The sequence below is a fragment of the Phodopus roborovskii genome, unplaced genomic scaffold (genome assembly GCF_943737965.1).
Source record: "Phodopus roborovskii unplaced genomic scaffold, PHOROB, whole genome shotgun sequence".
NCBI lineage: Eukaryota > Metazoa > Chordata > Mammalia > Rodentia > Cricetidae > Phodopus > Phodopus roborovskii.
The window spans coordinates 42,817-70,039 of NW_026125100.1; the positions used below are offsets into that span (position 1 = coordinate 42,817).

The 27,223-nt window shown below is 38.9% G+C and overlaps 1 protein-coding gene across 1 annotated transcript in view; it reads right to left on the reverse strand.

Annotated features, from left to right (window-relative positions):
* The window catches only part of LOC127225920 (protein shortage in chiasmata 1 ortholog-like), an 83,438-nt gene that overhangs the window by 23,500 nt on the left and 32,715 nt on the right, over positions 1-27,223 (reverse strand). Inside the window, 9 exon segments of the mRNA XM_051189572.1 lie at positions 1,013-1,085; positions 2,254-2,432; positions 5,339-5,443; positions 7,738-7,914; positions 15,563-15,688; positions 18,837-19,085; positions 19,088-19,237; positions 21,005-21,247; positions 23,124-23,218. Coding sequence (XP_051045529.1) covers positions 1,013-1,085; positions 2,254-2,432; positions 5,339-5,443; positions 7,738-7,914; positions 15,563-15,688; positions 18,837-19,085; positions 19,088-19,237; positions 21,005-21,247; positions 23,124-23,218 — 1,397 coding nt within the window.

A 27,223-nucleotide genomic window follows, 5' to 3' on the forward strand; every position in this document is an offset into this window, starting at 1 on the left:
AATGGCATGGTGAGTGCCTTACTAGATCTTTAAACATGGAAAATGAAACTAGATTTTTTTCCCCCCATATTATTAGATTAAAAAAAAAAAAAAAAAAAGCCCAGCTAGCTCCTGGCTGAGGAAAGTCGTCAGTCTGAAAGACTTCAAGCATTGCCAGTTGTATATTCAAGACTTTTATGTCAGCAGACAATGAAGACAGTAAGTGTCAAAAGCAACTGGGTACTCAGCCTGAAGCCCAGAAAAGAGCTGCGGCCGTCAATCATTTCCTCACCTCCACACCACGTGCTAATATCGTGCAGCACTTTCCTGACTTATTTATTTAGTGTGTATGTTTGTGTGTTTAGGACAGAAAGTAACTTGCAGGTGTTGGTTCTCTCCTTCCATCATGTGGTAGGAATTCACATTTATATACACAAATAAATAAAAATTTAAAAGGATAATATTCAGCTTCCATATGAGAGAGTTACAGAAGAAGCAACGGCTTGTGAGAGAAAGTCACGTTTCAGTTATAGGATAATAGAAACTGCATGCAAGCAATGGGCTCCAAAGCTCAAAGAAGAAAGGGCTGGCGGAGGGAGTATCAGTGAGCAAGGCTAAAGTATACACTGAAATGAGAAAACTGGCTGGATACTATCTCCTCAATTACTACCTATAAAATGTAGTTTGCTACATAATCTTTATGAATTTTTCTTTGTTTCAAAAACAGTTGTAAACAGTTAGCATCAATGTAGCAACTAGGAAGTAATCTATAAAACATGTCAATTCTTAATAAAATACATGTAGTGCATTATAGATAATATTGCAGACTTAGAGTCTACATTGATTTAAAATTGTTAGTTAAATACTTCTGAAAGTTTGAGCAACAGGAGAACCAAACCATTGGTAAAACCCCACTGAGTCCTAGATTTTGAGAAGCCAAATTTATGATATTTTACTGTCAATAACAGTTAGATGAATACATTTGTATAACTTAAAGCATTTACTAAATGAAGTGTAAGTTAAATGCTCCTACCTTCTATTTTCTTAAGAGTTTTAATAAGTAAATGCTTTTCTCCATCTGAGTCCATTCTTATTATAATCAGTACCTGGACAAAAATAAGAATTCTGCATGTATTGCTGAATGATTATTTTCCTCATATGTATTTCTTTTTTGGCACTGGAGGTCACACCTGGGACCTTACACATGCTAGCAAGTGCTCCACCCTGAAATGTATCCCCAGCTGGATTATTCTTTTTCACAGTTTTGCTACAGAGATAAAACTAGCAAATTTAACTGGTCAGATAAAAGTAATGAGGATGAGAACAGAGTTGCCCCGTGAACCCAGCACTCAGGAGGTCAAGGTCAGCCTCTGCTGAGACAACCCTGTCTTATAAACAAAAAGGGAACATACAAGTTACAAAGTAAGTAACTTTGTTCTAAATTCCAATAACAGTAGATATCACAGAGGGAAGTGTTCTGAGGCAGGGCCTCAGTCTTCTCCTCTATAATATCTATGCACAAGTTGTCTCAGACTGTTTCTCACTGTTAATTTCAGCCCCACAAGTCTGAAATTCCTGGAGAAAAGGAGTAGCTGCTGCATTCTTCTACATTACATGCAGTTTCTTTTTTGGAGGGGAGCAGTGAATCAGCGATAACTTTCTCATATATTGATTTAATTTAATGACTTATGAAAGTCATTCAAGACTTTCAAACTATAAACTTGAGGATAAAGCAGTGATGAAATGGAAAAGGAAAAAAAACATATAAAATTGTATTTAGACTTAGTGTGACCACTTGTCATGCTTTTCTGCTAGATTAGGTTTAAAGAGGCATTTTTGCCTTAAAACTTCATTAATTCAGCTGTCATATAATTGATGTAGGGTGGGTAAGAAAATAAAAATATACAGAGTATTTTTTTACAATATCATGTCAGATGAGATTCTAGATCACTACCCAAAAATAAATTATTGTAGTTATATTGTGATGTAAATTTCTATGATCTTATACAAATGCCAGGTGGGGAGAACCAAGTCGATGGAGAATCAATCCCAACAACAATTTATAACAGACATTAAAGCATTTTAAATCGGAAGGCAATGAATAATGACATGAATTCCCCTTTCTGCATCTGAGACTATTGTTAACTTCCTTAAGGAGAAAACTGTCAAAGACCAAACATAGCCTATTTATAACTTCAAAGTTAAATGCATAGAATCATGTTATACCCCCTTATTTATACTAATTACTTTATCTGCTTTAGCTTAATACTCAACCTTAATTTGTTGTTGACTTTGCAACCTGCTTAGTATCTGACATTGTAATTCTTCAATCTTATAATTGGGTTTAGGCCTTTTTTCGTTAATAAACTGTAAAATTTTCAGCTGTCTCCAAATGTTATCCAAGCAGGAGTCTAACATGCTTTTGTAGATATCTTTTGCATTTGACAAATATCCTGTTAAAGAACAATTAAGGAACAATGTTAAGCCCTTTAATGTTTTTTAGTATAACTCTATGGCAAAAATCACTAAAAATAAATCTTTTTGGTCTTGGTTTTTGTTTTTTTGAGACAGGATTTCTCTATGTAGGCCCTGGCTGTCCTGGAACACACTATGTGGACCAGGCTGGTCTGGAACTCACAGAAATTCTCTTGCCTTTGCCTTTGCCTGCTGAGTACCAGGATTAAAGGTGTGCAATATCGTGCCTGGCTAGGGAAGCAATCGTCAGTGATGGTTAATAGCTCTGGAGAGGTGTCTCTGTGGGTAAGAGCACTGGCTGTTTTCCCAAAGGACAGAGGTTCAGTTCTCAGCAACCCCTCTCATATATAACAATTGTTAACAATTGTTTGTAACTTTTAGTTTCAGAGGATATGATGCTTCTTCTGGTCTCCACAGGCAATGCAGATTACCCAAACACAGACAATAAAAATAAAATAAGCAAAAATGAAACAAAACAATGACAGATAACATTTCACTTAGTCCAATTCTGATTTTAATAAAATATGTTGGTGTTGAAATTTATACCCAGTACAAAAACACTATTTAAAAAACTGTACATGCTTATGAAAGTACTGTGTGATATTTTGATACAGGCACATCTGGGAAATATTCTATTTTTCTATTGAGTCAGTATATCCTCAGCTGGCCTAGAATTTGTTATGTAGACCAGGTTGCCTCAAATGACAGAGATTCACCTGCCTTTGCCTCCCAAGTCCTGGGATTAACCAGGACAATGCTGAAATCAGATAAACACATCTTCCTCCTCAAATATATGATGTTCTTAAAATTGGGCAAAGCTAGAAAATTAATACCACATCTTTATTTTTATACTACATAACAGTAATTTACTTGTACATATTCCCATACTTTGAATATATCTTATCTTTCCTGCTTCCTGCTTATTATCAATTCACTCTTCTTATAAACCTCAGAATCTACACTTACATGGAAATTTATTAGAATTTTCTTAGTATTTAATTTATGCAACTTTGTAGCTGAATTTTTTAGTGCACATGACAATCTCATTAGAATATAAAATCTCAGGGTAAAGTAAATAGCATTTATTCATAATTAATTTATGCATCTGCTAAAACATTGGTGTTTAAATAGTGCACACAGGACAGGGTCTTCCTATGTTCTGCAGGATGGTCTCAAATACCAGAGCTCAAGGGATTCTTTTAGTCTCCCCAAAAGCTGGCATTACAAGCATATACAACAGTACCTATCTACAAAGGGCAACTTAAACATGAAAGAGCCTAAATCTTGTCCTTAAAGGTTCATATTTAGTAAATCTAGATTTTTATCCCAAGAATTTCTTTTATGAGAAGCTCTCCATGAGATTTTGGGACCCACTGAGTTTTGTGAATTTTTGCAGCATAGCACCTGGCAATTTCTATATATCAGATGCTGAAAAGATATTTGGGTAATTAATGAAATGATAACTTAAATACATAATTCTTATTCCATATGTTTTACATGCATATGCCTGTTAATTCTTGTATTAGTACTGCTAGGCTGACAGATAACATTTAGATTTGACTTATTACTTTTTGGTTTTGTCTTTAATGATTCTTTATGATTTACTATTTTTATGTGCTTTGGTGTTTGCCTGCATGTATGTCTATGTGAGAGTGTTGGGTCTCCTGGAACTGGAGTTATAGAGTTGGGAGTTGTCATGTGGGTGCTGGGAATTGAGCCATGGTCCTCTGGAAGAGCAGCTAGTGCTATTAACCTCTGAGCCATCTCTTCAGCCATAAGATATTGACTTATGTTTTACTTCCTTTTTTCAATTTTTAAAAGTCTGATTCTAATTACTGATTCATTATTCTTTATTTTGTTTTTTTGAGACAGGGTTTCTCTGTGTAGCCTTGGCTGTCCTGGAACTCTATCTTTAGACCAGGCTGGCCTTGAATTTACAAAGATGGCCTGTCTTTGCTTCCCAGGTGCTGGGATTAAAGGTGACATGCTCCACCAATGGCCTGGCTCATTACTGATTCTTAATACTGTTGTTAGTCTTAACTTTTTAAAAAGATTTATTGTAGGCCAAGCATGGTGGCACACAGGACAGTCAGGGCTACACAGAGAAACCCTGCCTCCTCAGAATTTGTTTTTGGTTATCTGTATGTGTATGTTTGGAGGTAAATGCACATGAGTACAGATGCTGTGGAGGTCAGAGGCAACAATCCTCCTGGAGATGCTCAACCTGTTGTGCCGGAAGCTGAACTGGGGTCCACTGCAAGAGCACATGTACTCTTAACCACTGAGCATTTCTCCAGACCCACAATTAACTTAAAAAACAAATCTAATCCAGTAGCATCTCCTTTTCAATGGTTCCCCATCCACTGTACAGTAAGAGCTAAATTATTTTGTACAGCAATAGCTAGTTCTACTTTTTAAGGCAAAGTTCCAAACACAAACTAAGGACCTAAAATGTATATGCCAAAACGTCAAATTTCACATTAAAAACCAGCGCATAATTTTGATTATACATTCAGAACTGTATAAGGCCATTAGAACTCTATAATTCACACCCAGACTAACAGCATAAACAGCATATACATACATACATACATATATTCATTCCAGTCTGGGCTGACAGTCTAAGTTTGATCCTTAGCACTGAAATGTATATAATATTTACTACACACACACACACACACATATAAACATAAACACATACATAAACACACACACACACATATATATACCCCGTTGATAATTATGACAAAATATATGTTGATCAGTGTAATAGGTGAGGAGGCTACATAATTTTTCAAGAAGTCTTTCTCTTTTAGAAAATTGAGGCATTTCAGGTGGACTATCAACAAGAAGAAAGCAAAAATTAAAAAAATTCTCTACCCACCTAATGCTGTGTCCAAACTGCATGTTAAAAGGGCATCTCTGATTGTTACCAGGAGATGTAAGAAAGCAGCATGCCTGAACGTTATTTCTCTGTCATCAGTTTTACCTGTATAAGCAAAAGCATAGTTAACACATTGGAGAATTAGAATATATATAAGATCTGCTTAGTAATAACAGCTAGTGTCTATTAGCAGGTGTGTATTACTGTTAGGCTGTGGATAAGCAGGTTAGTCCACCAACTCTAATAATCCTATCAGGATTACTGTGATCTCATTACAGATGAGGGCACAGCTTTAGTGAGGATACATGATGCTCAAGATAGCACCAAGCCCAGGCAGCTAACAGCCCAGCTCATTTCCTACTGGCAAGGAATATTTAATTATGTCTATTTTTGTTGGAAAATAAAAACCCAACAGTTCTAATCAAGAAGAAAATTAAAGTAGTAACTTGCTAACTGCTTAAGACAGAAGTAGACATTTGAAAAAGAAGTAAGACTTTGAAATGGAGATATCTTAAAAGTGTTTGCTCAGACAGATGACTCACATAAGAGAAGTATTCAGAGGGACAAGCCAATTGTCTACTTAAAGTGTTCTATGCACTTCCAGAACTTTCTGAAGATGAATGGTTGGATTCTTCTGAATGTAGAACTGTGAGATGGGGAGAGAAGGGCATGTATATTCCACACATGTGTGCAGAGGTGAGAAGACAATTTGCAAGAGTGTGTCTCTTCTTCTACCATGTGGGTTCTGGGAACCAAACTCAGGTCCCCAAGCTTGGCAGCAAGTGCGTTTATCTGCTAAGGCATCTTGCTGGCCCTATTTTATTTTTGTTGTTGCAGTGTCTCACTATGTAGCCTGGATGGCCACAAATTCAGAGATTCACCTGCTTCCTAAGTTGTATGATTAAAGTCATAAACCATCATATGCAGCAGCAAAGATTTATTTATTTTTTTATGTAAGAGTATCTTTATGAGTTTATGTGCATCATGTGCATACAGGAGCAGGCAAAGGCCACAAGAAGGTTACAGATGACCTAGAACCCAGTTACAGGTGGTAGGAACCATCAGTGGTTACTGAACCTAGGACCTCTCTGTAAAAGAAGCACATTCTCTCTCTCTCTCTCTCTCTCTCTCTCTCTCTCTCTCTCTCTGCATTTGTCTCTTTCTGCTCCTCTGTCTCTCTCTCTCTGCCTCTCTGTCTCTGTCTCTCTCTCTCTTTGTTTTTCAAGACAGGGTTTCTCTGTGATTTTGGAGGTTGTCTTGAAACTACCTCTTTGTAGACCAGGCTGGTCTCAAACTCACAGAGATCCGCCTGCCTCTGCCTCCTGAGTGTCAGGATTAAGGGCGTGTGCCACCACCGCATGGCAGAAAAGCACATACTCTTAAAACAACTGAACCATCTCTCCAGCCCAGCTATATTATTTTTAAAAAAGTGCTAATTTGCTAACATATGTATAATTTAATGAATTTAGAAAACTGACTTTACTAGCAAACAACTTGGTCCAGATAGCATGTAGTAGGCAGAGTGCACTGTATCTTCCACTGACTCAACTATAAGCACAAGACAGAGGTATGTGGTATACCACCCAATACTTAAAAATGAATGGTAACGGGAGGACTGGAGAAGGAGGCTAAATTTCAAAATGTCACTCAACAAACAGTAACTTTCCTATTTTTTTTCTAATAGTATGTCCTGGCCTGTTCTATAGGCAACTACAAACCCCAACATGCATGCCACAAGCAGGGACAGAAATAACTCTAAGAGAAGTTCTCAATCCACTGACTGAGAGGTTTTAAAATCTTTTTTTTTTTCTGTTCTCTCCTTCTCCAGAACCACAATGACAACAGTAATTTCTGAATATGGCTGTCAGGGGCCTAAAGCCCCTTCTGAATATGCAGAAACAGTTATCATGAGCTTCAGTAACTTCAGAGAACTCTAGTATATTTGATTTAGGTTTGTTTCAATGAATTAGTCTCATTATGAGCTGTTATTTTCTGTTTCTTTATTGTCTGGCGTTATGACTTTTCACTAGGTCTTGTCAGTTTTATATTGTTTGGTGCTGAGTATGTTTGTATTTCATTATGGGATGCAGTTAAGATCACTGCAAATAATTTTATCCTTTCAATACTGTTTTTTTGCAATTTCATCTGGGCATGACCAGAGCAGGGCCAAGTATTAGTTCCATGTGAATAGTTATGTGGTTAACTTCATTTTTGCAATGGAGCCCTATTAAATAATACATATCAATTAGGAGATTCACTGAGAATCTTCTGGTCTTGGCCTAGACATGGATACTATATGCTAAATTACAGTTAAGGCTTTGTCCAGGTCTGAGATCTGCATTGCTATAGCTGTCTATAAATGTGCATCCTCATGTAGTCTGAATCTGATTTGTACTCACCTTGGTGAACAGCATCATTTATTATTTTTTCTTGTTCCTTTAAGAAGAATCTTGTTTGGTCAAAAATGACAGTGGCAAATTTCCAATCAGCAGCAGGGTAAGTACAGAGGCAAGCAAGCTTCTTTAAGACAGGAGTCGCTGCTGCTTCTAGGAGATAGTATGCTTGGCACTGGGTGTCTGAAAAATAACAGCAAGAACTACCTACATCACTGCAACAGCAGGTGAGAGAATACATTATTACTAACACATTTCCCCAGCAGGGAAGAAGAGACTGAGGACTCCTGCAGTTCGGTCTTTCCACATGATGTAGGGAAATGGTTCCAGTTTTAGTGAAGGAAGAAACAGCAGCTATGGGCTAAAGTAGGACAAGAGGACAAAGAGAGATAATGCACAGGCATCCCATGTCTGGAAGCAACTTAAAAGTGGAAATAGAATTAAGTTTCTGAAACAAATAAAAGCAATTTCATGGAAAATAGCTGTTTTACAAATCTGGGAGAGGTATGGCCTGCAAATCTGGGAGAAGGCTTCCAAATCAAGTGAAACAGAATGTATATTGAAAGCATACCGCGAGGCAAGATCCTTGACCCACAAATCCGGGCCCCTGCCAAAGAACGAGGTCTCAGCTGGAGAGCGCCAGTTTCCAGTGAGATCCCACTACCCTGCAAAACCTTCTCAAGTTACAGCCCAGCCCTCGTCCTCTTCTGCCGGCTATTGGCCAGAGGTGAGTCTGGGCCCAATCGGGGCTGCCTGTCCCCTTCAACCTCTTTTCCCCCCTCCCCCGCCTGAACTCCCTGGATTGGCCCCTGATCCTGCTGCTCCTGTCTCCGGTCCCCTTTGAGAGCACCCTTGGAGCTCTGATACACCCCCACCCATCCCAACCTCCAGCCTACCGCCCCCCCACCCTGTGCCCTACCCCACCTACGGTCCTGCCGCTCTGGTTGAGCACTGGGACAGAGGGTGGAGCCAACAGTCCACCCTACTTCGGAGACCTCTTGGAGCAACTCCGAACAAAGGAGACCTGACTATCCACGTGGGACCACCTGTAATTTCCACCGGCTTGGTCCCTGACCCCGCCTCCAGTCCTCTGCTGGAGTCCCAGGCCCCTCCCAGAGATCCGCCTATCTCTGCGGGTCCACTTGGAGTTCCTGCAGGCAAGATCCTTGACCCACAAATCCGGGCCCCTGCCAAAGAACGAGGGTCTCAGCTGGAGAGCGCCAGTTTCCAGTGAGATCCCACTACCCTGCAAAACCTTCTCAAGTTCCAGGCCAGCCCTCGTCCTCTTCTGCCAGCTATTGGCCAGAGAAACCCCCCTAGAGCGCGGGCCACACAGAGAGAGACACAGATTCATTTTTCCACCCACAGGCACCCGGGGGGGAACAACAAAAGAGGGAAGAGACACCCCCCACACCCACAGGGAGAAAAAAAGGGAAGAAGGCAATGCAAGAGAACACCCAACAACAAAAAAAAAAACATGACACCACAAGACCCTAGGCTAACCACACCAAAAAGAATAGAACAGAAAAACAAAAGAAAGGGAAAAAAAAGGGACCACCAAAAAAAAATTACAATAATAATAAAAACCGCCCCCCACAAAAAAGATAAAAGAAAATATAAAAAAAAAAGAGAAGAAAAAACAAACAAAAAAGTGGAAGAAATGAACAAATTCCTTAAGGAAAGTACAGAAAGCCAAGAAAAAACAATTAACCAGGTGAAGGAAACGGTTCAAGATTTGAAAACCGAAATTGAGAAAATAAAGGCAACACAAATGGAAGGAAAGCTGGAAATTGAAAAGCTGGGCAAAAAATCGGAAACCACGGACACAAGCATAACCAATAGAATTCAAGAGATGGAAGAGAGAATCTCAGGCGCAGAAGATAAACTAGAAGAAATAGATTCATCGACCAAAGAAAACCATAAATCCAACAAATCCTTAACACACAATATCCAGGAAATGTGGGACACCATGAAAAGGCCAAACCTAAGAATAATAGGCATAGAGGAAGGTGAGGAAGCCCAGCTCAAAGGAGCTGAAAACATATTCAACAAAATCATCGAGGAAAACTTTCCAAATCTGAAGAAGGACATGCCCATGAAAGTACAAGAAGCATGCCGAACCCCAAATAGGCTGGACCAAAGAAAAAAGACCCCTCGACATATAATAATCAAAACACCTAGCATACAGAATAAAGAAAAAATATTAAGAGCAGCGAAGGAAAAAGGACAGGTAACATATAAAGGCAGACCTATCAAAATTACACCTGACTTCTCTATGGAAACCCTCAAGGCCAGAAGGTCCTGGATAGATGTTCTAAAAGTATTAAGAGAACACGGATGCCAGCCTAGGCTACTATATCCAGCAAAACTCTCAGTCAATATAGATGGAGAGAACAAGATATTCAATGACAAAACCAGATTTTCCCAATATGTATCTACAAATCCAGCCCTACAGAAAGTATTGGAAGGAAAATTCCAACCCAAGGAAGGTAACTACGCCCACAAAAATGTAGGCAACAGATAATCCAACTACACCAGAAACCTAGGGTGAAGCAGAACAAATATATTCACAATACCACTGCCAACAACAAACCTAAATCAAACAACCATCAACAATCAATGGTCCTTACTCACCCTCAACATTAATGGTCTTAACTCACCTATAAAAAGACACAGATTAACAGAATGGATACGAAGACAGAATCCATCCTTCTGCTGCATACAAGAAACACATCTTAGCTCCAAAGATAGACATTACCTCAGGGTAAAGGGTTGGGAAAAGATTTTCCAATCAAATGGAAATAAGAAGCAAGCAGGCGTAGCTATCCTAATATCTAACAAGCTAGACTTCAAACCAAAACTAGTCAAAAGAGATGAAGACGGTCATTTCATATTCATCTCAGGAGAAATCCATCAACACAAAGTCTCAATTCTGAACATCTATGCCCCTAATACAAAGCCACCCACATTCGTAAAAGAAACACTACTAAAACTCAAAGCTCATATAAAACCTCACACACTTATAGTGGGAGACTTCAATACACCACTCTCAACACTAGACAGGACCACAAATCAGAAACTCAACAAAGAAACAAAAGAATTAACAGAAGTTATGTCTCAACTGGGGCTAACAGACATCTATAGAACATTCCATCCAAAGACAAAAGAATATACCTTCTTCTCTGCTCCACATGGAACCTTCTCTAAAATCGACCACATACTAGGAGACATAACAAACCTCAACAGATACAAGAGAATAGAAATAGTCCCCTGTATCTTATCGGACCACCATGCTTTAAAATTGGAATTCAACAACAATACAAATAGCAGAAAACCTGCAAACTCATGGAAACTTAACAATGTGCAATTGCACCACTCCTGGGTCAAAGAAGAAATAAAGAAAGAAATTAAAGACTTTCTAATATTCAACGAGAATGAGGATACAACATACCCGAACTTATGGGACACCTTGAAAGCAGTGCTACGAGGGAAGTTCATTGCACTAAGTGCCCATATGAAGAAAACAGAGGATAGTCACATAAATGAATTAACAGCGCAACTGAAAACCTTAGAACAGAGAGAAGCGAATTCACCCCGCAGGAGCAGACGCCAGGAAATAATCAACTTGAGGGCTGAAATCAACAAAATAGAAACCAGGAAAACAATACAAAAAATCAATGCAACAAAGAGTTGGTTTTTCGAGAAAATCAACAAGATTGATAAACCTTTATCCAAATTAACGAAAAAGCAGAGACAGAACATGCAAATTAATAAAATCAGAAACGAAATGGGGAACATAACAACAGACACAGAGGAAATCCAGACAATTTTCAGGTCATACTTGAAAATCTGTATTCCACAAAAATTGAAAATTCAAAGGAAATGGACAAGTTTCTGGATAACTATCACTTACCAAAATTAAATCAAGAACAGACAAACAACTTAAATAGACCTATAACCCGAAATGAAATAGAAGCAGTCATCGAAAGCCTTCCAACGAAAAAAAGTCCAGGGCCAGATGGATTCAGTGCAGAATTCTACCAGACATTCAAGGAAGAACTAATACCACTACTCCTCAAACTGTTCCACAAGATAGAAACAGAAGGTTTATTGCCAATCTCTTTTTATGAGGCCACAATAACTTTGGTACCCAAACCTCACAAAGACACAACTAAGAAAGAAAACTACAGACCAATATCCCTGATGAACATCGATGCAAAAATACTCAATAAAATAATGGCAAACCGAATTCAAAAATACATCAGAGAAATCATCCACCATGATCAAGTAGGCTTCATACCTGGATTGCAGGGATGGTTTAACATACGAAAATCTATCAACGTGATCCACCATATAAACAAATTGAAAAAGAAAAACCATATGATTATCTCCCTAGATGCTGAAAAAGCCTTCGATAAAATTCAACACCCTTTCATGATAAAGGTATTAGAGAGGTCAGGGATAACAGGAACATACCTAAACATAATAAGAGCAATATACAGCAAACCAACTGCCAACATCAAACTGAATGGAGAGAAACTTAAGCCAATTCCTCTAAAATCAGGAACAAGACAAGGCTGTCCTCTCTCTCCATATCTCTTCAATATCGTACTAGAAGTTCTAGCTAATGCTATAAGACAACAAAAGGAGATCAAGGGCATCCAAATTGGAAAGGAAGAAGTCAAACTGTCTCTATTTGCAGATGATATGATAGTTTACATAAGCGACCCAATAAACTCTACCAGGGAACTCCTACAGCTGATAAACACCTTCAGCAAACTAGCAGGATACAAGATAAACTCAAAAAAATCAGTAGCCCTATTTTTTTCAGACGACAAAGAGGCAGAGAAAGAAATCAGAGAAACATCACCCTTTACAATAGCCACAAGCAACATAAAGTATCTTGGTGTAACGCTTACCAAACAAGTAAAAGATCTATATAATAAGAACTTTGTGACTCTAAAGAAAGAAATTAAAGAAGATACCAGAAAATGGAAAGACCTCCCATGCTCTTGGATAGGTAGGATAAACATAGTAAAAATGGCAATCTTACCAAAAGCAATCTACAGATTCAATGCAATCCCCATTAAAATCCCACCACAATTCTTCACCGACCTTGAAAGGATAATAATCAACTTTATATGGAAAAACAAAAGACCCAGGATAGCCAAAACAACCCTATACAATAAAAGAACATCAGGAGGCATCACCATTCCTGACTTTAAGCTCTACTATAGAGCTATAGTTCTGAAAACAGCCTGGTATTGGCATAAAAATAGACAGGTAGACCAATGGAATCGAATTGAAAATCCTGATATTAATCCACACACCTATGAACACCTGATTTTCGACAAAACAGCTAAAATTATACAATGGGGCAAAGATAGCATCTTCAACAAATGGTGCTGGCACAATTGGATGAGGGTGTGTAGAAGACTGCAGATAGACCCATGTCTGTCGCCATGCACAAAACTCAAGTCCAAATGGATCAAAGACCTCAACATCAATCCAGCCACATTGAACCTCTTAGAAGAGAAAGTAGGAGGTACCCTTGAACAAATTGGTATAGGAGACCGCTTCTTGAACATAACTCCAGGGGCACAAACACTGAAAGAAACAATTAATAAATGGGACCTCTTCAAACTTAGAAGCTTCTGTAAGGCAAAGGACACAGTTGACAAGACCAAACGGCAGCCCACTGACTGGGAAAAGATTTTCACTAATCCTATATCCGACAAAGGGCTGATCTCCAAAATATACAAAGAACTCAAGAAACTAGTCAACAAAACACCAAATAACCCTATTAAAAAATGGGGTACAGAACTGAAGAAAGAATTCTCAATGGAGGAAATCAAAAAGGCTGAAAGACACTTAAGAAAATGCTCCACATCCTTAGCTATCAGGGAAATGCAAATCAAAACAACTTTGAGATACCATCTTACCCCTGCCAGAATGGCTAAAATTAGAAACACCAGTGATGACTTATGTTGGAGAGGATGTGGAGAAAGTGGAACACTCCTCCACTGCTGGTGGGAGTGCAAACTCATACAGCCACTTTGGAGATCAGTATGGCGGTTCCTCAGGAAAATGGGAATTAGTTTACCACAGGACCCGGCAATCCCCCTCTTAGGCATATACCCAAAGGATTCACATCAATGCAACAAAGACATCTGTTCAACTATGTTCATAGCAGCACTATTTGTAATAGCAAGAACCTGGAAGCAACCTAGATGCCCTTCAATTGAAGAATGGTTAATGAAGATGTGGCACATCTACACAATGGAATACTACTCTGCAGAAAAAAATAATGGTATCTTGAAATTCGCAGGCAAGTGGATGGCACTTGAAGAAACCATCCTGAATGAGGTAACCCAGTCACAAAAGAGGAACACAGTATGTACTCACTCATATATGGATTTTAGACCTAGATCAAAGGATCACCAGCCTATAATTCACATCACCAGAGGAACTAGGATACAAGTTGTATTCTAAGAGATTCATATAAAGTCCCTCACAGAACTGGGAAGGGACAAGTCCCCCAGACCTCAGGTATAGTGGGGGAGGACAGCTAATGGAGAGAGAAGTAGGAGAAAATGAGAGGGAGGAGAGGGAAGGCATGTGCGACCAGGAGGATTGAGCCTGGTTAGGAATGGAAAATAGGAAAGAGAGAGAGAGACAGAGACAGAGAGAGAGAACATAAAAGAGGGAGCCAATATTGGTTTGAAGATAAAGTTGAACACAAAGAAAGGTCGAGGGAACTACAAGACTGCTCCCAACTAACAATCTCAGCTTCCGTGGAAAGGCTATCATAAATGCCCTTCCCGGAGAGTGAGATCAACAACTAACTTCTCCATGGAGTCCTCAACTAATGCCTGTTGAAAACAGGAGCAAACACCCATACATAAACACTGAGTCAAACTAGAACCCAGAAGCAGATGGAGAGGACAAGACCATGCGGTAGAAGTACATAGAGACAGCTTACCTGAACAAGGAGGAGCTAAGGGCCACTAGACTGATAGCTGGGAAGCCAACAGGGGTCTGACTCGGACCCCCCCTGAATATGGGTCTCAGCCAGAAGGTCTGAGCAGTCTAAGAGACCTCAGACAGTGGAGCCAGGATGTATCCCTGGTGCACAAAAGGACTTTGCAAACATATCCCCCATGGAGGGATAACTGCCTTATTCTAGAGATAGGAGAGAAGCCCTAGTCCCTACTTCACAGGACCTGTCAGATCTACATGACCCCAACTGGATGGCATTCCCCTACATATTGTATTGTGGTGGGGGGTTGGGAGGGAGGGTGTTTAGAGTGCATGGGAGAGGGTAGAGAGGGCAAAAGGGAGGGAAGGAGGGAGGGAGGGCTTGGGGGAGGGAGGGAGGGAGGGAGGGGGAACTGGGATCGACATGTAAAATAATTAAAAAAAAAAAAACGCTTTGACTCCAAAATTTAAGTTGAAGAACAAGTTACTGGGGAAAAGTATTTCTATTTTTGTTTCCACAGAAAATGAAAAGATGTGGATTCCTTCCAGACTAATGTGGTTTGATCACACCAGACCGCCTGAAACAGAGTACAAGCTGATCCTACATTCCAAACAGCTGGACAAAACAGCCCTACAGACTACAGCTAGGATATCTGAATCTTCTTCGAATCCCCCAAGGGCGGCCCCCTGACAGGGGGGGGGGGGTTGGGAAAGAAGGCCGCATAAAAATCTAAAGTATGGAGAAAAATGTTTTTTTAACAATAAATTAGAATATAAAATAAAATAAAAAATAAAATATAATAAAAAAAAAAAAAAAAAAAAAAAAAAAAAAAAAAGAAAGCATACCGCATACCTGATGCTTGAATCTCAATGACATCATCTGTCCTTTCTTGAAATCTTTCCTCTGGAGTTTTGTTGTTAGAAACAATAGGACTTTCTTCTTGAAGAGTCGAAGAACACTTTTCTTTATCCTGAAATTCTAATAAAAACATTCAACTGTTCAGGAGAAATGATGTTGCTTTACTTTAACACAGTATTCAATATCACAGTTGCTGAATTTCTTCATAGAAGTACAATGAGACTAAGTTAAGTGAGTTATCTGGATTAGTGGACCTAACACCATGCTGAGTAGCAAGGTGGATGACTGAAGTGGGAAAACTTCAGTGTCCAGTCCTGACAGCAGACTGGTGTCCTCATATGTAAATATGGGCTAGGAGGCCTTCCTTAGCTGCAGGAGCCAAACACCACCCAGTTCCTGACACATTCCAGACAGCAGCACTCTAGCTCATCTCTGTGCCTTTTCAGAGTCATCTTTCTATTTAAAACCTCCTTTGTTCCAAGCCTTCTAATGTCTCCATCCTTTCTCAGCTACATACACCAGTTTTTTACTGCTTACCCTTTACCTCAGTCGGCTTCTACAGGAACTCTTACATAACTGTGTACCTTACTTCCAGGCCAAAAAGACACCCTCCTTTAATATGCAATTCAGCACCTGATACACTGTTTAATAAATGCTAGGTTTTTTTCTTTCTTAGGTATTATAGGCTAAGTTCTTTCTTTTCTAGGTATTACAGAGGACTCATAGATGTATGCATACAGCTATTTTTAACTAAATGCTAATGTCACCCACCAATAATATGATTATAAGATACTTTTAAAACTGCGGTACCAACCTGAGATATTTTAATGTGTGAGGTTAAAAGTATGATCACGGAGTGGGACATGTATCTATGCCTATGATCCCTGCACTTGAAAGGCTAAGGCAGGAGTATTACAAATTTGAGGTCAAGCATGGTTACACAGAAAGATCCTCCTTAAATAAAAATAAAGAACCCCAAGTATACAGGGCTGAAGAAATGGCTCAGTGGTTAAGAGCACTGACTGCTCTTCCAGAGAACCTGGGTTCAATTCCCAGCAGCTCACAATTGTCTGTAACTCCAGTTTCAGGGTACCTAACACACCCATGGCAAAAAAACAAATGCACAGAAAACATAAATAAAGTTTAAAAAGAGAACCCCAAGTATAATTTGGAGAATATCCAAACTAGATTATGTCATCTTCAAGCAATATTGCCAGTTAAATTTTTGGGGAGGGTTTCAAGACAGGGTTTTTCTGTATAGCTTTGGAGCCTGTCCTGGTACTTGCTCTATAGACCAGGCTGGCCTCAAACTCACAGAGACCTGCCTGCTTCTGCCTCCTGAGTGCTGGAATTAAAGGCGTAGGCCACCACCACCGGCCAGCCAAATTTTTATCTATTTTTATTTCATGTGCATTGGTGTTTTGCCTGCATGTATGTTTGTATGAAGGTGTCCAGATCCCCTGGAACTGGAGTTAGGCAGTTGTGAGCTCCCATGTGGGTGCTGGGGATTGAACCTGGGTCATCTGGAAGAGCAGCCAGTGCCCCTAACCACTGAGCTATCTCCCCCAGCACTGCCAGTTAATTTTAAGTAATCTGAATAGATACAGTCAAGTGCTAATAATTATTGAAATTTATGAGAAAGCTGGGACATGGTATTTCTTATCACCAAATCAACTGTAAAATAAAGCAAGAAATAAAACCTTACCTTTATTGCTAATGAAAGTTAAGTTGGAGAATAGGGCTTTATTTGAGAGACAAGTGGGCTTGATAGCTAAATACCTGAACAAGTCAACTACCCACTCAGTCCTCACCTAAGCTGGGCAGGAGAAACTCATCAGGAAAGAGTCATGATGTAAGAGAAGCTGAGACTACTTCCTTCTTTGGAAGTTCATTCCCTTATAGTACCTTCAGCAATGAGCTTTAGCACATCTATAAATGGCTGTCACACCTTTTGAAAATCATACATAACTGCATGACACTGAGAACCAAATCTAGTCTCCATAGATAAAACACAGGACTGCAAGACCAAATTATGTTCTAAGTAACACTCTTTTTGTACCAATTTCACCAAGGTAAAGTCTATCAAAATTATTGTAGAATAAACCAGGTATAATCAAAGCACTTGGGAGGCAGAGGTTGAAGAATCTCTGTGAGTTTGAGGCCAGCCTGGCCTACATAGTGAATTCCAGGATAGCCAGAGCTACATAGTGAGACTCTGTCTGAAATAAAAAAAATATTCTAGAGTTTTATTGGAAATGAAATGATACAACACACTACTTTTCATGTGGTTAGAAGCAAAGAAACATACAACAATTACAACTCAAATAGAAATTCCTTGATAATACTGGGAAGACTGATAAGCAATTGAATAAGAAAATGTGTAAGCATGTATTAAAATATGTTAAAATACTAAGATATATCCCCAGCTAAAGAGCTCTAGGTAACTGATGGCTGCTGGGAGAGCACAGCCCTTGGTGGTTCTAACATGCTCCAGTGGGTGGCCACTGTTAGAGTACAGAGGTAGCACTAATGGGATTCAATGGGTTAATTTTTTTTAAATAGGTGGGTTTGGAGATATGGCTCAGAGATTAAGAGCACTTATTGCTCTTTCAGACAACCCAGGTTTAGTTGCTAGCACAAAAATGGCAGCTCAAAACTGTCTGTAACCTAGTTCCGGAGGATTCAACACCGTCTTCTAGTTTTCATGGACACTAGGCACACATGCAGTGGTGCATATGCATACATGCAAGCAAAACACCTATGCACATGGAATAAATAAACCTTTTCAAAAATGAGGACATAAAATTGGGTGGGTATGAAATGGATGGTCGATCTGTTTGGAGATGGGGAAGGGGAATGGAAATGTTAAAAAGGAGATTCTTGAAGAACTAATAAAACTGTTTTTTTTTTTTTTTTTTTTTTTTAAATACTGACATAGGATTGTCAGTTAATAGAAAAAAGCATGAGAGAATGATCAGGAATACTAAGCTTATATATCCAAATTATACACTGCAACTTTTATAAGTAATGGCTTTGTTACAAATTAAAACATGTGTTTTAATCTTTGAAAGCATATTAATATCCATATCTAAATATATATCAATGTATATATCTATCTATATTTATAAGAAGTATCAATGGCATTTTCCTTGACTATGAAAACTATGCAATTTTTTCTAAAAGAGCTTTTATTGCCTTGCATTTGTATAACCGACAGAGCCCAGTCCTAGAGGCTATATATCTATGCCAAAATTTTACTGTTACCCACCATTGTTTTGGTCATGGCCTGTGACTTCATCATCTGAAGTAGAAGGCTTGTCTTTACTTCTCAGAGTAATAAATTCACTCAAAAGGTCCAAATCATTTTGTTTTTTATCATAAGATGCCTTGATCCATGAAGAGGAAGTTGGTTCAACAAACGGCACAGAGTTATCAAGTCCAACACGACTATTGTCTGTGTTCTGCATTATTTTAGAAGCTACTTCTTGGTTATTCTTTGGATTTTCTTCAGTTTTTGGTTTTTAACAGAGACACATTCATCAGACAAAAGCAGATGTGGCACTTGTTTTTCTGAAGATGGTCTCTTCTGTGGACGTAATCTCTGAACATTGGTAGATTTATCACTCTTAGGCATGATGGGCAAGGGTCGACTCTGATGTTCTAGCCAGGCTGGAGACAAGAAGATGAAAGACACCAAAATGACTTCTATCTCTAAATGAATAAATTTTAGCTATAGTTTCCTGTTAGCATAATTTGATCTTTAGGGATTGTTTGTTTATTTTTTGGAAAATACATTTTTTTGCAATAAGCTTAAAAAATAAATGTTTATCATCTCTTTCCTTTCTTTTTCTTCTTCTTCTTATTTTTTTTTTAAGACAGGGTTCTTCTGTGTAGCTCTGACTATCCTGGAACTTACTATATAATCCAGGCTGGCCTTGAACTCACAGAGATCCACTGTCTCTGTCCCCTGAGTCCTGGGATTAAAGGCATGCACCATCACTGCTGGCAACCCTCTCTCTCTCCCTCTCTCTCTCTTTCTCTCTCTAGTTTTTTTAAAGACAGGATTTCTTTATTTTATTTTGGATCCTCTCCTGGAACTCCCTCTGTATACCAGATTCTCCTGCCCCTGCCTCCCTAGTGCTGGGATTAAAGGAATGTACCACCAATGCCAGGCTTGGCAACCGTCTCTTAATAATAGGAGTTCATTTGCTAGGCAAAGAAGGAACTCCAGTAAAGCTCTGTTGCTAATAGGTTATAATGAGTCACAGTCTTGGACAAAGGGCTGGATCCAAAATATATTTTTAAATTCTTACAAATGAACATTTTAAAAGAAACCTAATTAAAAAGTTGGCATATGATTTGAACATTACACACACCCCATAACATAGATGAATTGTGATGTTAAATAAAATATTCCAGTCTGGCAGTTTTTCATTTATATAGACTATCTCAGAGAGGCAACTCTATACAGAGAATAGATTAGTCACTCCATATCTGGGAAAAATTGAGAGTGACTGCTAATGGATACAGGATTTGAGGGAGGGTTAAAAAGTGTTCTAGAAACAGTCTGTGGTGATGACTGTGCATGTCTGACTTTATGAAGATCCACTGTTCTTTAAATTGTATGGTAAATTCTGGTCACCAAGTATGTAAAAACACTCATCACTATTAGGTAGTAGGAAAATACAGAATAAAGCCATAGTGGGCCTTACACATGCCCAGTAGAAAAGCTGCTTCCATGTAACTGAAATTCACACATTACTGGTGGGCACATACAATGGTGAAATAATTTTGGAAAAATATTAATAGTTTCTTGTAAAATTAAACAGACACCTATAACACCTACAATAACAATAATCAATTTTACTTCTGTATATTTTCTCAAGCAAAGTAATACCATGACCATAAAAAGAATTGCACAAAAACACTCATAGGATTTTTACTCCCAACACTAAAAATTTGGAGAATAACTCCTGGGGGAGATGATCACATTCTGGTTAAGTACATATAATAAGAAAGTTATTTAACAATAAAATAAATGAATTAGTGATACACATTAGCAAGGATGAATGTCACAATGTTATTCTGAGCTTTTTATTCTAGCACTCAGGAGGCAGAGGCAGACAGATCTCTGAGTTCAAGGCCAGCTTGGTCTACAGAGCAAATTCTAGGACAGCCAGAGAGCTACACAGGTTTGAAAAACCAAAAAAAAAAAAAAAAAAAAAAAAATTTCTGGATTAGCTAGTTAAACTGTCATATTTTTCTGAGAGGAAATCAGAGCCCAGGTTGGCCAAAAGTCATAAACTGGCAGAACCAAAATTTATAAGCTTATCTGGAATGTGTTGTATAGTTTCATAGCCATTGAGGAGAAACCAAGTGTCAGACATCTTCTCATTATGTAATGGTCACAAGTTGTATGTACTATTGTATACTTACATTCCAGCTGAAGCACTTTTGTAGGCAGAAAGATCTCCAGCTTAGTTTCCTTAGAAGACAGACCATTGTGACACAAATATGCCTTCAAATGCTCCAAAGTTTCAGCCATTATTGGATTTAGTCTTGCTTGTCTCCACCTCTTTGCTTTTGCAGGGTTAATCACAAGGCTGTCTCCTTTAATAGAAAAGATACTCCTCATATCTGCAAGAGAATATTGACCGCTGGGCTCTTGGAGTCTTGGAACTTGAGAACAAACAAACAGGGGAAAATAAATGAAAAACCATAAACAGATTCACATTGGACTTTCTCAGTGAAATACATTTTCACATTTGGGAAAAGGTAAAATTTGAGGCTATATCTGGCATTTTGTTTTCAAAATGTTAATATTTGTATAAGTTCAAGTTAGTTTAACAATAAAAACCACACAGCTACTACTACTACTCTCCTTCTCCTTCTTCCTCTTCCTCTTTCTCCTCTTCCCCCCCTCCCTTTTCTGGATCTGAGACAGGGTCTCTCTACATAGCCCCAGCTGTCCTTAAACCTACTATGTAGACTAGGCTTGCCTTGAACTCAGATATCTGCCTGCCTCTGCCTTCCGAGTGCTGGGATTAAAGGTGTATGCCCCCATGCCTGGCTATTTTAACTTCTTGCTATTCCCAAAGATTGAATAAATTTTTTCTTAGGTCTGGGGATGTACCTCAGTGAGTAAAGTTTGTCTTGCATGTGTGAAGGCCCGAGTTCAGTCCTCCATTCTCTCATGTTTGTTCATTAGGTTACCTTTTAAAACCTACCTCTCTTGACCCCATCCACTGCCCTGCTTCCACCCACTGCATTATTCCCAGAAGTTTATGTAAATGAACTGACACAGTATGAATGAATTCTTTTTTTCTGCTTTCTTTCTTTTTTCACATTTAAAAAAAAAAAATTAACTTATTTTTATTTTATTCTTTACATTCCATGGTTTGGTTTCTTTAATTCAGCATACTTAAATGTATGTTGTGTGAATAGTTCATCCTTTTTTTAAAAGATAAAAATAATTATAGATCCAATGTAATTATAAGAAATAATGCAGAGATGTATTCTCTCCTATTTCCTCCAATTACACAGTATAATCACACAACTAGGAGAATGGCACTGTAGTAAGTTATCAATCTTGTTCATATTGTCTTAGTTTTGCCTCTCTCTCTCTCTCTCTCTCTCTCTCTCTCTGTGTGTGTGTGTGTGTGTGAACATGTGACAAATTCTATGCAATTTTGTCACCTACCCAGATTTGTGCATCCTTCATCATACTCAATATACTGAACAGTTCAGTACTCCTACCTGTCTTCATGTACCCACATGCTCCTCTCTCTTGCATTAACCTCCTGTCATCAGTAGTCCCTGGTATGCACAGTCAGTTTTCCAGAAGTAATCTCTGCTATTTCAGAAATTAAGTGGAGTAGTTCATATCTTTTGATTAGCTGGTGATATTTCATTTGATGATGCATTCCTTTATTCAATGGACATGTGAAATGCTTCTTGGTGGGGAGTTTTCAGTTCTGAGGATTAAACCCAGAGCCTTGTGCATTGCTACCCTGTGCACGGATCACTGAGCTATAGCCCCAGCCCTGTTTCCAGGTTTTCACTCTTACAAATAAAGCTTCAGTGAAATCTGTGTTTGTATTTATGTAAACCCATGTTTTTAGAAAATAGACACCATCATTATTATTCTCACTGTGTAAGGAGATAACCTTGGAGGGGTTATTCAACTCAAAATGATTTTTTAATTTGCAAATGTTTTTTGTTAAAGGTTTTAAACCATCCTTCTTGGGATGCTTGAAAAATGGAAAACTTTTACGGTACTTTTAATATTAGCTATGTGGAATACCTTCTGCAACCAATTTATAGACAAAGAAATAAAACATTTTACAAATACACATATATAAGTGTATGTGTTAGATTGATGTTTCTCCATTTCATAGGTAAGAATTATGAGAAAGTCAGCCAGATTGTTTATCTAATGAGCCTCTAAAAGATAACTGGACTTTGTGTGATGTTACATATTTCATGTTATGGAACGGTCAAAGAAAAATATCTCACATTTGTACTCCTTACATGCCTTTACCTATGCATTCTGTACCTGTAAGCAAGAATGAGACCCAAGAGTTTCTGCAGCTTCCCAACTGCCACAGCATGCAATATCTATTAGTCGATTCTCCAGCACTAAGCAAATTACTGTAAAAGAAGAATCAAAGTTTAGTTCATCAATAGTATCATATGCTGTTTTGTATAACAATTTTTTTATAGCAACACATTTTTTTTCTTTTTGGTTCTTCAAGACAGGATTTCTTAGTAGCTATGGAGCCAGTCTTGGAACTTGCTCTGTAGACCAGGCTGGCCTCGAACTCACAGAGATCTACCTGCTTCTGCCTCCCCAGTGCTGGAATTAAAAGCATGTGTCACCACTGCTCAGCTCAATTTTTAATAATAGAAACAATTTTGCCATTCCAGATGAAATTTCAAGGGAGAAAAAAATCTTCTCTATAAAAATAAAACTTAAACTCATCAACATTATAAACATAGCTTTTATCTTCTAGATTTAAAAAGCTCCGCTGCAACTCCACCCTTCATTTAACATCATTCTAGTACCATCACATTCTGGAGAGGAAACAGTATTACAGCAAATCTTGGTTTCATTTCACATAAGCATTTGAACAATGGTGAGAATAAAGATCTTTGGCCTCTGGGGCTCTTTTTCCTTCTTTGATGCTTTAAAACGGCACTGTAGGAACCAGTGTTTGGGAGAGAGCAGCAGTCTTCAGGAAGCAGGAACTGGCAGATATTCATGCAGTAAAGTTCCTGAGTCACAAGGTATAGTGCCCATGACAGTGAGCAAGGTTCAGATGAATACAGGTAAGGATTCCTGCATCACACTACCTCAGGTAAAAACAAATTCACAGGTAACCATCAGCTACTACTTCTAGGTTCTAACAGGATCTTAAACTGAGAAACTAATATTTCACAAACTCTACGCTTACTTGGAGGAGTAACAATGGTTGGCAACAGCATACACAAAAACAAGCCACATAGACAAACTCAATAGTAAAACCAGTACAGAAACCATGAAGGCGTTCCCTAAACAACAAAGGCAAAGTATTGGGTGCCAATGTCACTAAAACATCACTGATGCACTAAAAAGAAATCACATGCAAAACTAAACAAGATGTGCCATTCATAGTTATGGATAGTTCTACTGTTTTGTGTATAACAATTTTAAGAAGCACACTTTTCTAAGTTCTTTATATGTAAAGTAAAATATCTATTTTGTAAACATCTAAAACTGAAGTAGAGCTGTATAAATCAAATTTCTAATTACTTTTTCCTTCCCTGAAAGATCTTGTATTAATAAATTCCTCAATTAGCCCTGCTTGCCTAAAAGTTACTGTGATGCTCAGTCTTCCTCAGCAATGTGATCGGATTCAGAACCACCTAGGAGACTAGTGAAGCATGACAAGGGTGTATCCATGAGGGCATTTCTGTGAACTGAGGTCCATGACAGCATAAAAGGAGAGAATGCGAAAGCAAATGAGCATTAGATTCCCTGTCTCTGCTTCTTTGTCAGCCACAAGGTGAACAGCTCTTCCCTGCCTTATGCTCCCACCTCTATAATGATGTGTTGTTGTCCAAGCACACGGGACCAAGAAACTATAGACTGAATCCTCTGAAACCACTAATCAAGACAAATCCTTCCTCACTTAAACTGTTGCTGACAGATATTTGGTTGTGGCAATGATAAACATAAGTAACATGGAAATTGATTACTAGTGGCTACTAGTTGGGATAAAAGGCAGAGTGGGAATATGTGAAAAACATGCACTTTGGCTAGAAAAGGGTTGGTTTAAATTTCTAGATAAAGAGGTTGAGGCTGTTAGAGAGATCAGCACCACTAAAGAGAAGCTAAGCACTTCATAGGGGGCCATAAGAAAGATCCTCTCTGCATCTCAGGTATTGGATAGATTCCAAGTACCTCAGTCTCTAAGGTGTAAACGCATTGGAAAGACTTTCCTTTGAGAGTGATGGGACACCTGGTTCTCACAGAGCCATCAACCAAAAGGGTTTCCTTAGATCAGGCTTCCAGTTACTCAGACACTAGCATATCATGGTCTGAGGGGGCTGGACTACTGCTTTAACTGGCAGCACACCTTGGCATCATCTACATGATGCTGGATTTTCAGGCATACAGAATAGAAAAGCTATGAGATCGCATAAGCTCAGCCACAAAAAAAAAAAAAGAAGACCTGGAAGGCCAGGGAATGTTGTAACAAATGGGTTGGGTTTCCTGCAGTGAGCCTCAGAGCAATGATCTACGAAGCTGGTTAGTGACACTGAAGCTGTGGTGAAGGCCTCAGGATGCTGGAGTTACCAGGCGTATAGAACATCTACTGAGGAGAACTGTAGGCAACAAGTTGAGCAGATCCAAGAGAGTGTCCTGGCTAGTCTTTTGTCAACTTGACACAAGTCATTAGAGAGGAGGTAACCTGAGTGGAGAAAACACCTCATAAGATCAGTCTGTAGGCAAGTATGCCTACAGGGCATTTTCTTAGTGATTAATGGGGGAGAACCCATCCCTGGCTCCATCCCTGGGCTGGTGGCCCTGAGTGCTATAATAAAGTAGGTTGAACAAGTCATGAGAAGCAAGTCAGTAAGAAGCACCCTTCCATTGCTCTGCATCAGCTCCTGCCTCCAGGTTCAGGTTCCTGTCCTGCTTGAGTTCCTGTCCTGACTGCTTTCTATGATGGAGTGTAATGTAAGCAAAATAAACCCTTTCCTCCAAGATTGCTTTGGGCTATGGAGTTTCATCACAGCAATAGAAATCCTAACTAACAAAGACAGGTGTCTTGTGAGCTACAAAGGGCAAGGTTACACAGGCTGGGTTGTTCAAGCCCCTTGGAGTGTGCATCAGAACACTACATGCTTCATAGGCTAGGCGTGAAACTACAGGACTTAATGTTTGTCCTTCTGGATTTTGGATCCACTTTGGTTTCATCCTTCCTTTCTATTCTCTCCTCCCTCCACTTCCCATTGTTGTACATGTTGGCATAATGTAGTTTTCTTTTTGATTTTACAGAAGCTCAAGTAAGAGATTGTGGTAATTTGGTTTTTCAAGCAATATCAGACTTTTAAGACTCTGGGACTCAAAGAGACAGACTGAATACATTTGGACAAGAGGCTTTGGGGGACCAGGGGTGAGACATTGTGGTTTAAAGTGGTATGTCTGGGTGTGAAGTTGGCAGTGGATAGAATATTTTCTATATTAGTTAATTTCTCATCACTGCAACCAAATGACAAATAGAATTTTTTATTTTATTTTATTTTATTTTCAATACAGGGTTTCTCTGTATTGCTTTGGAGCCTTCCTGGAACTCATTCTGTAGACCAGGCTGACTTAGAACTCACTGAGATCTGCCTGCCTCTGCCTCCCAAGTGCTGGGATTAGAGGTGTGTGAGAAGGTGAAAGAACATAATTTGGCTCATGGTTTCAAAGGGCTCAGTCCATGAGTTTAGTCTTATGAGCTTGGGTAAACATCATGGTGGTAGGAGCATTAAGCAAAAGACAGCTGCTTACTTCATGGCTGACCAGAAAACAGAGGCAGCAAATACTGGTGCTTCTTTGCTCTCTTTTTTCTCCATCTTGTTGCATCAGGACCCCAAGCCCATTGGTGGTGCCATCTACATCCCAGGTGGGCCTCCCTCTCACTCTGTTAATGCCCTCTGGGCACATCCTCAGTCACAACCGTGGGTGTGCTCCATCAGTCTCTTAGATTATTCTAAATCTAGTTAGCAGTAAATATTAACCATCATAATCACGTCTTTTATCTCCTTCAGTAACTACTGTGAAATTACTGTGCTTACTATTTACACTGCAACTTCAACTATATCTATCTATCTATCTATCATCTATCTATCCATCCATCTATCCAACCATCCACCTATTTACCTACTGTGAGGGAAAACTAAAAGATACAGGACTCATGGCAAGAAGGGAAAACCAAATAGAACAAGTGCTTCTGCCACTAGATATAGATAGCTCCCTGACTGGAGAGTCCATTCTCCCTGCTCCCCATTATCTTAAGGACAAGGCTACTGAGCCTGCCAGTCCTAAAGAAAGAAAACTCCCTAACCTTGCAGGTGCGCCAAACAATCCTGCCTTGTAAAAACTTTGTACTTTATGGAAATCTC